This window comes from Ipomoea nil, unplaced genomic scaffold (genome assembly GCF_001879475.1).
Source record: "Ipomoea nil cultivar Tokyo-kokei standard unplaced genomic scaffold, Asagao_1.1 scaffold2482, whole genome shotgun sequence".
Classification (NCBI taxonomy): domain Eukaryota; kingdom Viridiplantae; phylum Streptophyta; class Magnoliopsida; order Solanales; family Convolvulaceae; genus Ipomoea; species Ipomoea nil.
In genome coordinates this window covers 50,284-62,927 of record NW_017618910.1, presented here as the reverse complement: position 1 = coordinate 62,927, position 12,644 = coordinate 50,284, and the positions used below count along the sequence as shown (strand labels likewise).

Here is a 12,644-nt window from a genome sequence, read left to right as displayed (position 1 = left end):
GTGGCCTAACAAAGTTATTCAAGCTTTCTTTTTCTTGCTGCTTGCGGTGACTTGAGAGGAGATGCTATCTTGGTGGGGGTGCCTGAGGTGAGTAGTCAAAACTATCGCTTAGTTCCAGCACACTGTTTTCTTTGATATATCCAATGGGGTTGCCAAACAGAGTAGAAGGATTCTCGTGACTCATTATCGGACGTGTTACAGAGAAGGCTTCGTATGTGTTGAGCGTGTTCAAGGAACTGATTGAGCTGTTGCTCAGTCACTAGTGCTCACTGATAACTTCACTCTTTCCTTCTCGTGCCTCCGTAATGGTTCTTTCGGCTTCCCGTACTCATTCCTGCACATGCAAAAACAAACACTAGAATTTTCGTTAGATGAGAAATTTATTCTCATAGTGTACTTCATTTATAAAGATCCTTGCGTGTGAGGATGAATCAAATCTTTTGATTTTCGGAGAGCAAGAATCTTTGCAGATCTGATTCTCTTAGCTTTATGTCATTTCAATCATTCCGAGTTCATGCCTTAAAGAAGAGAATCTTGCTTCACTTAAGGGTTTCGTGAGTATATCTGCAAGTTGATCATCAGTATTAACATACTCAAGAGATATGTCCTTTTTCTCGACATGATCACAGATGAAGTGATACTTGATGTCAATATGCTTGGTCCGAGAGTGCAGCACAAGATTATTCGTAATGCGATAGCACTCGTGTTATCGCATTTTATGCTCACTTCTCGTGCATTTATGCCATAATCTCTCAATTGGTGTCTCATCCATAAGATTTGAGCACAGCAGCTTCCAGCTGCTATGTATTCGGCTTCAGCCGTACTTGTGGCAATAGAGTTTTGCTTTTTACTAAACCAAGACACAATTCGTCCTCCTAAGAACTGACAGGTTCCTGAGGTACTTTTTCGATCAATCCGACATCCAGCGAAATCAGCGTCTGAGTATCCAACTAGATCAAATGATCCATCTTTTGGATACCAGAGACCGACACTTTGCGTTCCCTTAAGATATCTTAATATCTTTTTAGTTGCGCTTAGGTGACTTTCTTTCGGCTTAGCTTGAAATCGTGCACATACACCAACAGCAAACGAAATGTCAGGTCTGCTTGCTGTCAGGTATAGGAGAGAACCAATAATACCTCGAAAGTTTGTTTGATCAACATCCTTTCCTTCATTATCAATGTCCATTCTGAGGGATGTGCTCATTGGAATTTTAACCGAACTTTTTCCATCAATGCCAAATTTTCGGATTAAATCCTTGGTATATTTGGCTTGATTTATGAATATTCCATCTGGGCATTGTTTGACTTGCAAACCCAGAAAATAGTTCAGTTCACCCATCATACTCATCTCAAATTTGCCTTTCATAAGATTGGAGAACTTTCACACAAGATTGGATTCGTGCTTCCGAAGATAATGTCATCAACGTAGATTTGTACCAAAAGAATATGGTCATTATCTTTTATACGAAAGAGTGTTTTATCAACCACTCCTTTCGTGAAGCCGCAATTGATAAGAAAGTATGAGAGAGTATCATACCAGGCTCGTGGAGCTTGCTTTAAGCCATAAAGAGCCTTTTTGAGATGATATACTTTTTCAAGCTCATTATTGATTGCAAAGCCAGGTGGTTGTTCAACATACACCTCTTCTTCAAGAAGTCCATTTAGGAAAGCGCTCTTAACATCCATTTGATAGACTTTGAAGTTCTTATAGGCTGCAAAAGCTAGAAATATGCGAATGGCTTCCAATCTAGCTACTGGGGCGAAGGTTTCATCAAAATCAATACCTTCTTCCTGGCAATACCCCTTAGCAACAAGACGAGCTTTGTTCCTAACAATGAGCCCATCTTCACTCATTTTGTTTCTAAACACCCATTTAGTTCCAATGACATTCTGATGAGATGGTCTCGGGACAAGTTCCCACACCTTATTTCGTTCAAATTGATGGAGCTCTTCTTGCATGGCTATTACCCAGTCTGGGTCTTTTAGAGCTTCTTCTATGGTTTTTGGTTCCATTTGTGACATAAAACATGCCATCATACTTTCGTGCAAAGAGGCTCTTGTTCTTACACCTTCTTGAATATTTCCAATAACCTGATCTGATGGATGATCTTTTAACCATCGAAGGTCTGGTTCAAAAACATCTTGTTGATTTTGAGCGTCTATTTCAGGAATATAAAGTAGATCAATGTAAATCATTGGTTCAGATGTTGTGATAGATGAAGGATCATTCTGTTGAATTCCAACCTTTTCTTGAGACACAGGTTCGGGTTCATGAACCTTTAGTTGATATTTCGTGTAGGACGAGAGTATGTCTTCTTCGTCTGAGGTATTTTCGTCAACAGGTTGCTGAGGATTTTGATTTGATCCTGATGGGTTCATCTCAGATTGTTCATCAAACTTGACATGAATGGATTCCTCAATTACCATTGTTCGTTTGTTTAGAACTCTGAATGCTTTGCTTACAGAGGAGTATCCCATGAATAACCCTTCATCAGCTCTTTCGTCAAACGCTCTTAGATGATTCTTTCCGTTGTTATGTATGAAGCATCTGCAACCAAAGACATGAAAATAACCGATACTAGGTGTTTTACCTTTCCATAACTCATATGGTGTCTTGTTGTGAGATTTGTTGATCAAGGATCTATTTTGTGTATAGCATGCCGTGTTTATGGCTTCAGCCCAAAATCTCTTAGGTAGTCCTGAGTGAGAGATCATCGTTCGTGCAGCTTCTTTCAAGGTTCTGTTTCTTCTTTCGGCTACTCCGTTTTGCTGAGGAGTTCGTGCTGCCGAAAGTTGGTGGAAAATTCCGTTTTGCGCACAAAATTCCTTTATGACTTTGTTGACAAATTCCGTTCCCTGATCTGATCTTATTCGTATTATTTTGAGCTCCTTTTCTGTTTGAAGTTGTCTCAAAAGATTTGGAAGAGCTGTTTCTGTTTCATTCTTCTTTTTCAAGAAAAGCACCCATGAATATCTTGTGTAGTCATCTACTATAACAAGAGTATACTTTCTTCCACTCAAACTTGCTGGATCAACTGGTCCAAAGAGGTCCATATGTAGAAGGCTTAGAGATCGAGACTTTGCATCTACATCTTTTGACTTGAAGGATGACTTGAATTGTTTTCCTTTTTGACATGCCTCACATATTTTATCTTTCGTGTAAGATGCTTCGGGTAGCCCTCTTACGAGATTTCTCTTGGCAAGCTTGTTTATCGTCTTCAAGTTCAGATGACTTAGTTTGTTGTGCCATTCTTGATTGAGATCTGCATTACTTTTGGCTACAAGGCAAACGTTAGCATTAGAAGAATTTAAAGATAATACATACATATTCTTCTTTCGTTGTCCCGTTAAAGCTGTCTTGTTATCTTTCGTGTTCACGATTTTGCATTCGTCTTTGAGAAATTCTACTTTGTATCCTTTGTCACAAAATTGACTTGTGCTTAGAAGATTGAACTTCAGTCCTTCAACATAAGAGACATCTTGAATTGTTATTCCCTTGTTGATGATGTCCCCTTTTCCACGAGTTTTGCCGCTATTTTCACCTCCAAAGATAACTTTGGGTCCATCAAATTCCTTAAAGTTGCTCAACATTGTTTTGTCACCAGTCATATGTCTTGAGCATCCACTATCAATATACCATATGACCTGTTTTTCCTGCATCAAAGATTATGTGTTTTTAGGTACCCATTTAGTTTCGGGTCCTTGGGGGTTAGCAGTCAACTTTGGAACCCATATTAACCTAGAGTATCCACGACTCATCCTCGGTCCTCTATATCCATTGGAAGTGCGATAATCATAATGGATGCTGGCAAAGACTTTAGCATTATATTTCTTACGTTGATCTTCCTGAGGAAGATTTTCATAATGCTTGAGATGATTGGTTTGTTTACGCAGATGAATCATTTCAAATACTGCTCTTGGGAGAGGTTCTGGGTAATCAAACCAATCTTCTTCTGATGGCCCAGTCCATCCATTGCCATACCCAGATCTTTTGAAGGATCTTTCGGGTTGTCTGATTTGTCCGCTTCTTGAGATTCCTTGTGCAGGATTCTTTCGTGTGAATTTTGGACGATATTGCCTCTGGTTACCATTCGTCTTTTTGTTGGATTGAGTGTTCCAGTTAGGCTGACCCTTTTTATGGCGTGGATTCTGTTTATTGTTATTTGGTCCATTCCTTTTGACATAGATTTGTCTAGGATTGCCATTACTAGATTTCTTCTTTCCAGATTCCACAATTCGTTGTACAGCCATACCTTTCGGTTGGCTTGTTGATTGTGGTGTTTCGACATTGTTAACTACCATCATAGGCTAAGACACCTGGGTGGGTCCTTGAACAAATGCGGCCTCGAAGCTTTCGTGTGAATATGCATTCGTGGATTTGTTCAATTCGACTTGTGAAGAGGAGCTGGGGTTAAAACCAATTCCAGTTCTTTCCCCGGGCAGTCTGGATTCATTCATCATTCTATCCATTAGGTTGGATGAATTATTGAATTTATCCAAAACTTCAAGCAATTTTTGCTCTCTCTTCTCTTTTGCTGTGCACAGCTCCTTTAGAGCGAGAACATCTTTCTCAAGCTGCTCCTTAGCAATGACTAGCACATTGTTCTCAATACGAACTTGCTTTAGTTCATTATAGCTAAGCATGAGCCGAGAGTTCTCCTCCTTGAGTTTGGAGTAAGTGTTATTTATCACATTGAACCTCCTTATCATTTCGGTGACAGATTCATTGGAGGTAAGACTTCTCACAGAACTCGACTCAGCTGAATAACAAGAGGATGAATGACTATTTACCTCGTCTTCATCTGCCATGAGACATAGTTCGTCTGACTCTTGACTGAATAGGCACAGCAGTCCTTTCTCCTCATCAGTGCTTTCGTCTTCTGAACTAGAGCTTGAGGAGCTACTTTCGGTTGCGACTGTGTCAGAAGTTTCGTTTACTACCATTGCCTTCCTTCTTCCTTCCTTTCTGGAGTTTGATGATTCAGGTTTGTCGCTTCTTTTATATCTTTCTCCAGTCTCTTTTGAGGGACTTGTGGTAGCATTGTTATCTTGATGTTTGCTTACTATGGGATGCGGACAGTTCGCCTTGAAGTGTCCTGGCTTTCGGCAATTATAGCACAATAGCTGAGAGTCCATGGTTTCAGATTTTGAGGTTTGAGGGAAGTTCTCATGCTTCTTTCGGTGGCTCGAACGTTGTGGATCTTGAAAGTTGTTCTTTCTCATGAATCTTTTCATTTTCCTGACAAATAGTGCATATTGTTCATCAGATAAAAAATCACAAGAGTTAGGTTTCGACCTGTTGGATGTTGATGCTGATTGATTTGCCACGAGAGCAATGTTTCTTGTTTCTGAATCTTCGGCATCCTTTGGTTCATGTTCGAACTCATAAGCTTTGAGATCACTGAAAATTTTGGCAGTGCTTGTTGTTTTCATATCTCGACTGTCCCCCATTGCAATAACCTTCATTTCCCATGATTTAGGTAGACCACGAATGATCTTCAGATTCATTTCCTTCTCAGTGGGTTCTTTTCCAAGATCTGATAAATCGCCCATCAGTCTGGTGAATCTAAGTTCCATATCCATGATTGATTCATTTGTCAGCATTTTAAAATCTTCGAATTTTTTCATAGCCATTGTCAGCTTGTTGTCCTTTTCTTGCTCGTCTCCTTCTCCCAAATTCATTAGGACATTCCACACATCCATAGCATTCTTGCATTTTCGGACTCTGGGAAACAGGGAATCATCCAGAGAGTTGTAGAGAATATTTCTTGCTACATTGTCCAGATTCGCTCTTGTTCTTTCTTCTGAGGAGTACTGGTCTTTTGGTTTTAGTATCATTTGTGGAGCTCCTGCTCCCTGTGCGGCTGCTTGAGCATTCGCCATCATGATTGTGATTGGTCCGGTTGTTACGACGTCCCACATTTCATCATGAATGGAGCATAGGAGAGCCTGCATTCTTAACTTCCAGTCATCAAATTTAGCAAGACTAAATGCAAGTTGTTTGGAGCGATGAGCATGTTCCTTTTCCATTTAAAAAAAAAACGTGCAAAGAAAATATGCAAGATTTTCAAGAGATTTTTGAATAGGGATCTGCCAGGCAGTAAATGCAAAGCCTTTACCGATCAAGGTATTGGCTCTGATACCACTTGTTGGTCCCGATAGAATGAGATGAGAGTCTAGAGGGGGGGTGAATAAACTCTTTTCGTTAGAAGCCCTAAACGTCACCTTTCGGTGTCTTGGCGCAGCGGATAAGATAGATTTGTTTTAGATACTTTGCACGAGTTTGCGTAATTAGACAAACTTTCGGTAACGATAATAAAGGAATGATATGAGAGCAAAAAGGAAAAGCGTAAGTAAAGAGATAGAGAGGACACGAGATTTTATAGTGGTTCAGCCAATGTTGCCTACTCCACTCTTCTTCCACAACTGTTGGAAGGATTGCACTATCACTCTTAGTACAAATACACAAAGACTTCCTTGATCACTAAGCCGGACAGCCTTCGTAGGTTTTTCAACTCCTCGAGTTTACTCCGCCTCTATCAACTTCTTCTCCTGAGTTGAGGTTGGTAGAAAATGATTTATTGAATTCTCCAACGATGAGGTCTTGACTCTGAGATATGATTGCTTCAAACAAATGTCAAGACTTCCTTGAGGTGTAAGACAAATGATTCTTCAAGTAACTTAGCACCTCAAAACTGGTTCACAAAAGCTTTTAGTAAATTGTAGACTTTTCAAGAGCTTTTGTAAGTGAGTAAGTCGAGTGATAATCAACCAGCACCTTCTTAGTTGATGAAGGTGAGTTTATATAGGTGATGAAAATCCATCCGTTGGAGGGAGATGAAATTTTCGAACCTTTTAACCATTGGACAAGGACCGGGGAGCTTCATGCATTAAATGCTCCATTAATGAGGTTGTACCATGTAGCCGTTGAAGGTATGGAAAGCATTGGGGTTTTGTCCTTTAGCTCCAAGAGACGGTACATCTTCATTTAATGCTTCTTGAAAAGTGTGTCCCATAAGATGAAGTCCTTATTGTCCTAGGATGTTGTCAAATCAGACAGGTGAAACATTCTTCTCGTTGTTGAAGAGAAGTAATGCTTGATAAAGATCGTCTTTCACAAACACTGTCCTTTCGTGCTTGTTGACAACTCCTGCTTGACTTTCGTTGTTGTTCTTCATGTCTCGTGTCTTCTTTCGCCTTGGAGACCCTAACATCTAGTCATAACTCATTTTCGTGTGTTTGTCTAGCTTAACACGAATTACAGAGGAGTTATGGCAACTCTCGTCTAGGACGAAAGCAGCGATTAAAAAAGCTAATGGTTAGGGGTTTACTTTTCTACATTACATTGGTATCATCAAAATCCTAATACAATGTTCCTAACAATTATTATTATTATTATTATTATTATTATTATTATTATTATTATTATTATTATTATTGTTACAGGGTTCAAAATGAACATCGGGAAATAACCACCTTTATGGCTACTTTCTCTGCAGAACTAGGTTAGTTGATTTTATATATAAAGCTCCGTTGCCAAATATTTACGCATTTGAATTATTTATTGAAAATATTATACACACACATATTAAGACATTGTTTTTTCATATGAATATATGCAGCAAAAAAAAAGGAGGAGGAATCTTATGAAGCATTGTGAAATGCATTATATCACGGCTCTTCTGATAACTTACAAGTTTTCAAATTAATGTTTAATGTCAAAGATGATGAGGATATAATATTTAGATCTACTAGGTCGAGCGCGGTAATGTTTTGAATCTAAACAGCCATATATTTCGATCAATATAATTCCATACCAATACTACGGCAGTACTTCTGTTTTTTTTTTTTTTTTTAGAAAAAATTTATTGAACTAGATTTGTTTAATTAATTATATTATATTTGGATTTACTGAACTATTTCATCTAGCTATTATATGTATTATGCAATGTAAAATTTAAAACGTAGTACAATCATATAAAATATATGGCTGCGATTAGTTCTTAGGTCCTACCTAAATGAAGGTTCTTATATACTGTATGTTTTATTCCCAATGTGTATATATACTAGATATATTCTTCCTAATTTAAGCATTCAATTCATAAACTTTATTTTGCATGCCCTAATTATTGCTATTATGGTACGGTGTGTATACACAATTGGGTGGAGTTTTTGGCTAAGGGAAAATAATTGATTGGGTTAAGAATTATTAGGCTTAATTGCATTCCATTCTTATATTTCTGTTTATATGTTAGGCGGCATTATACAATTGGAGAACGAGATTAGTGATGCTGCTAATAACATCAGGTGTTGGCGTCCCAATAGAATGGATTCATTTTTTAAATTGGGTTTACTACAGATCAGGTGTTGGCTTCCCTGCTGTTATTTGGATCCCAATCACACAGGATGATGCATCATGGAGCACTGAGTATGAGCAACAATGTCATAAATTAAGCTTCTTTTGGTTGAATGATCCACAAAAAATGATGAGGCCACAATTCACAAGATTTGTTAAAGAAGAGTTGTTTCAAATGGGATTGGGAGAGGAACCCATAATTGTTTCACTTGACAGCGAAAAGGAGAAACTTTTGTGGCAACAACAAACTGCTTGGACTCTTCATCTCCTGGCACCACAATCTGGCTACTATTACAGAATTGTCAAACCAATAAATGATTGGGTAACCCCACATTCAAGTAACTTTGTGTTTTCATGTATATATATATATTTATTTATCAATTAGCTAATATGTTTTTCTTTAATTTTCAGATTCGTGAGGAAAAATATATTTTCTTATATGGAGGAAACAACATTAAATGGATTCGAGAATTCCTTAGTAAGTCACGTGAAGTTGCCTCCAAAACCCAAATGAACTTTGAGTTGGCCTACTTTGGGAAAAACAAAATGATAAGAGGATTCATATATAAAGAAAGTTTGAGTTATTGCCCATTGTATGATTCTAGTGCAGTATGGTGGTTTTGGGCCCGTCTTCGAAGTATGTTTTTGTCAAGAATTCAATATTTAGAGATGACTAATCACCTTGTCAAAGAAAACAACAATGATGAAATTTTGCAAGGATTCAAAAAATTATTATCCTATGAAAGCAAGAATGCAACAACTGAAGGATGGGTGTTATTAAGCAAAGGATCAGAAGTGGTTGTATGTAGACATGGAAGTAAAATGTTGCAAGCCATGAATGACTATGAGATTTGGAAGGAAAACATAGATGCCACCAAAAGTTTTGGCCAGGCACTCAAAGACCACCATGAGATGCTTTCCAAGGATAAGCATTCTTGTTGTACTCTTGAATATCTAATTACCTTGAGCAAAATTCCCAAAAATAAAAGATGCCCTGAATGCTCTCGTTGTATGCAGAAGTTTTTAACTTTCACTTGTTGCCATGGTGATGATTGATGTTGATTATGAGGGAGATGAGTAGCGCTAGATTCATGGTGCATTTGATTTGTGAAATTTTATTGACCTTAATGTTAATTTTCTTACTTTCAAAAAAAATGTTAATTTTCATTACCTTACATTTTTATTTCAACTTAACTTTTAGCCATTTTGGACTTTTAATTCTGACGTTATTTTAATAAAAAATCATTGAACTTTTTTTTACCTCCCAAAATGAAATTTTCAATTGATTGTTTTTTTAAAACAAATTTATATATTGTGTATTGTGTGTAAGAGATATGGGGTTAGTTTGAACAATAATGAAATAACAACGATAAAATAAAATACAAGGTTTCAAGTTTTTAACTCCTAGTGATCACAATGAGTAGTTATGTTGTGCATCCGTATGCACCATGCATGGTGCATACGGATGCAAAAACGACGTCGTTTTATTAAAAACGCGCGTCTCCCCTTAAAAAAAAAAATCAGGTTCGATTCCTAGCAACAGCATTATGTTGTTCATTCATTCTGGAATTTTAGTTCATAGATTATGGAATTTTAGTTCATTGATTCTGGAATTATAGTTCATCGATTCTGGAATTGTAGTTCATCGATTCTTAAATTTTAGTTCATAGATTCTGGAATTTTAGTTCATTCATTCTGAAATTTTTAGTTCATATATTAGATTCTGGAATTATAGTTCATCAATTATGGAATTATAGTTCATCGATTCTGAAATTTTAGTTCATATGTTGTTGCTGGGAATCGAACCTGAATTTTTTTTAAGGGGAGACGCGCGTTTTTAATAAAACGACGTCATTTTTGCATCCGTATGCACCATGCATGGTGCATACGGATGCACAACATAATTTGCCGATCAGAATGGTTTATTGGCTTTCTTGGCTTGAATTAGATAGTTATGGACAATCTAGGCTGATTTATTCTTTTATGGGCTTTTGCCAGCTAGGATCACGTACAAGGCAAGGTTTACACGGCAAACACCAGCAAGTAGTGGCTATGGCACTACAAGAAAAATCGCGATTCGCGACGGAATATTTCCGTCGCGAAATGGACAATATTCCGTCGCGAATCGCGATTCGCGACGGAATGGTGACGGAATTTATTCCGTCGTCTATCACGTTGTCGTATTTCGATAGACAACGGAATAATTCCGTCGCAACTTTTGGCGACGGACTTCGTGACGAAATACTTCCGTCGCCAAATGGCAACGGAAGTATTCTGTCGCTCATTTCGCAACGGAACTTTTCGCGTCGCAAATCCGTCGTTATTTCTGAACTGAATATTCCGTTGCCATATTATCTTTTCCGTCGCCCCTTTCGCAACGGAAATGTTTTCCGTCGTAATTCCGTCGCATCGTTTGCAACAAATATTTCGTCGCAAATCTTATATTCCGTCGCGGTTTTGAATTATTTTAAAATAAAATTATGATTTTAAATAGTAATGAATGTTTTTAAAATATTAATATAAAAAATACTATTAATTTTAAAATAAAAGATAACATAATTCTAAATTAAGTTCAAATAATAATACATTACTAATCCACATTTCGTACATAATATAATCGTCAATTCAACTCTAAACATCATAATAATACATTATCAATCCACACTTAATACATAATAATAGTCAATTCAAGTCTAAACAAAATTAACAAACAACCATTAAAATCAATTGATTTGAGATGAAGGTGATGATGAAGTACCCGCTCTCCCGCCATCAATAGCATCAAGTCGTTGTTGCATAAGGAGAATAGTGTCCTTCAAACTCTGAATTTCCTGTTGTACATTTGCAGAAGTAGAAGTAGCATTGTCGGGTGGTCGCGATGTTGGTGTCATATTGCCTGAAGTGTTATCATTAGTTGGACCATGAACAACAGAACAACCATATGAACCAAGTCCATAAACTCTTCTTTTCTTGTCGTGTCCACCAACCGCGTCATAGTATAATTGATTGTCATCCACCTGCTCCCCATTTTCTGCCAACATCTCCCGTTGTGATTCAACTTGTTCCTAAAATATGTAAGAAATTTAGTACAAAATTGATGGGGATATTGGAGGTGGGCCATGAACATAGTGGGCTTACATTATTGGGCCGAGAAAGGAGGACTGGGTGGCCAGGACTGGCCGCCGGCGCTGGTCAGCGCTGGCGGCCGGAAAGGGATGCCGGCCGGGGATGGTGGCCCCAGCGCGGCCGGAGCACGGCCCAGCGTGGGCCTAGCGCCCCGGCGCACTGGGGTGGTCATGGCCGGCCCCGGGCGTGGGGCCGGCACCGGTGGCACACTTAGCGCGGCCTAGGCGCTCCGGCGCGCCATGGTGTCGGACGGCACCCGCACGCATGGGGCGGGCGGGTGCGCCGAGCATGATGGACCGGGGGCGGCGTGTGCAGAGTGTTGGAGGCGCGGGAATCCCACGAGTATGGCGAACGTGTGGATTGGTGTACGGGAAAGGAGGGAGTGGGTCTGAGCGCATGGGACACGTGGATGTTTGGGAAGGGAGGAGGCAGGCTATAAATAGGGCCCCTAGATCTTTGGCTAAGGGCAACTCAGACACGACAGGCACTACGGTCTAGTGGTCTTGATCTCATACTCTCAATCCAGTCACCTAGGTTCGATTCCTATCAGTAGCATAGTCAGCTATAGCCCATCCTGTGGGCCTTGTTCTTTGTACTTGGGTTGCTGTTCTTGGGCCTGTACCTCGGGCTTCTATACGCATCGTGTTGGGCCTAGCGCCCTACCCCCGTTCTGTACTCTTGTACCCGGTTTATGGTGGATCCGGTCCCAATAAAACCATCAAAAATATATGTAAAGGCATATATATTTTAAAAACTTAAAATAAATTAAACTTACATGAATTTGTTTGGCTTTTTCAACTATGAATGTTAGTCCTTATTATCGATATGGCATTATAATTTTATTATCTTTTTCACATTATTAATAATTTATTTAATCGCAATAGTCGACTTATATACTTATAATAGATAGAAGTAAGAGAAACAAATCTTAAACCTAGATAACAGTAAACAATATTTGGCATATAAGGGTGGTGCATGTAAATGTTGTTCATGAATTTATTAGCTTTAAACAAAGAATTAAGGATGAAATATAATTCAGTGTTGATTCAGTTTATTGTTTTTTGGAAATCTTAGTGATGAATGATGCCATAGCACATGTACACTGTGTGAATGTTTTGTGAACATTATAATTAATGTTTTGTCTTTCTTCCTTTCAACTA

General features: G+C 38.5%; 1 protein-coding gene and 1 long non-coding RNA gene across 3 annotated transcripts; one reads left to right on the top strand and one right to left on the bottom strand.

Annotated features, from left to right (window-relative positions):
- The first annotated feature begins 7,482 nt into the window (after positions 1–7,482).
- On the top strand, positions 7,483–9,414 carry LOC109153395 (protein SIEVE ELEMENT OCCLUSION B-like). Its single transcript, XM_019301288.1, has 4 exons — positions 7,483–7,507; positions 8,258–8,309; positions 8,362–8,680; positions 8,770–9,414. Exons 1-4 carry the CDS (start codon positions 7,483–7,485, stop codon positions 9,412–9,414), a joined length of 1,041 nt encoding a protein of 346 aa, XP_019156833.1.
- Positions 9,415–10,924: 1,510 nt separating this feature from the next.
- Positions 10,925–12,297, bottom strand: LOC109153407. 2 transcript variants are annotated; one of them, XR_002049504.1, is made up of 2 exons: positions 12,260–12,297; positions 10,925–11,423 (listed from the first exon to the last, which is right to left on the bottom strand). It is a non-coding gene; the product is annotated as an uncharacterized LOC109153407 (long non-coding RNA). The 2 variants fall into 2 exon arrangements; XR_002049505.1 differs by having other exon boundaries at positions 10,925–11,416; positions 12,260–12,281.
- Between the last annotated feature and the right edge of the window lie 347 nt (positions 12,298–12,644).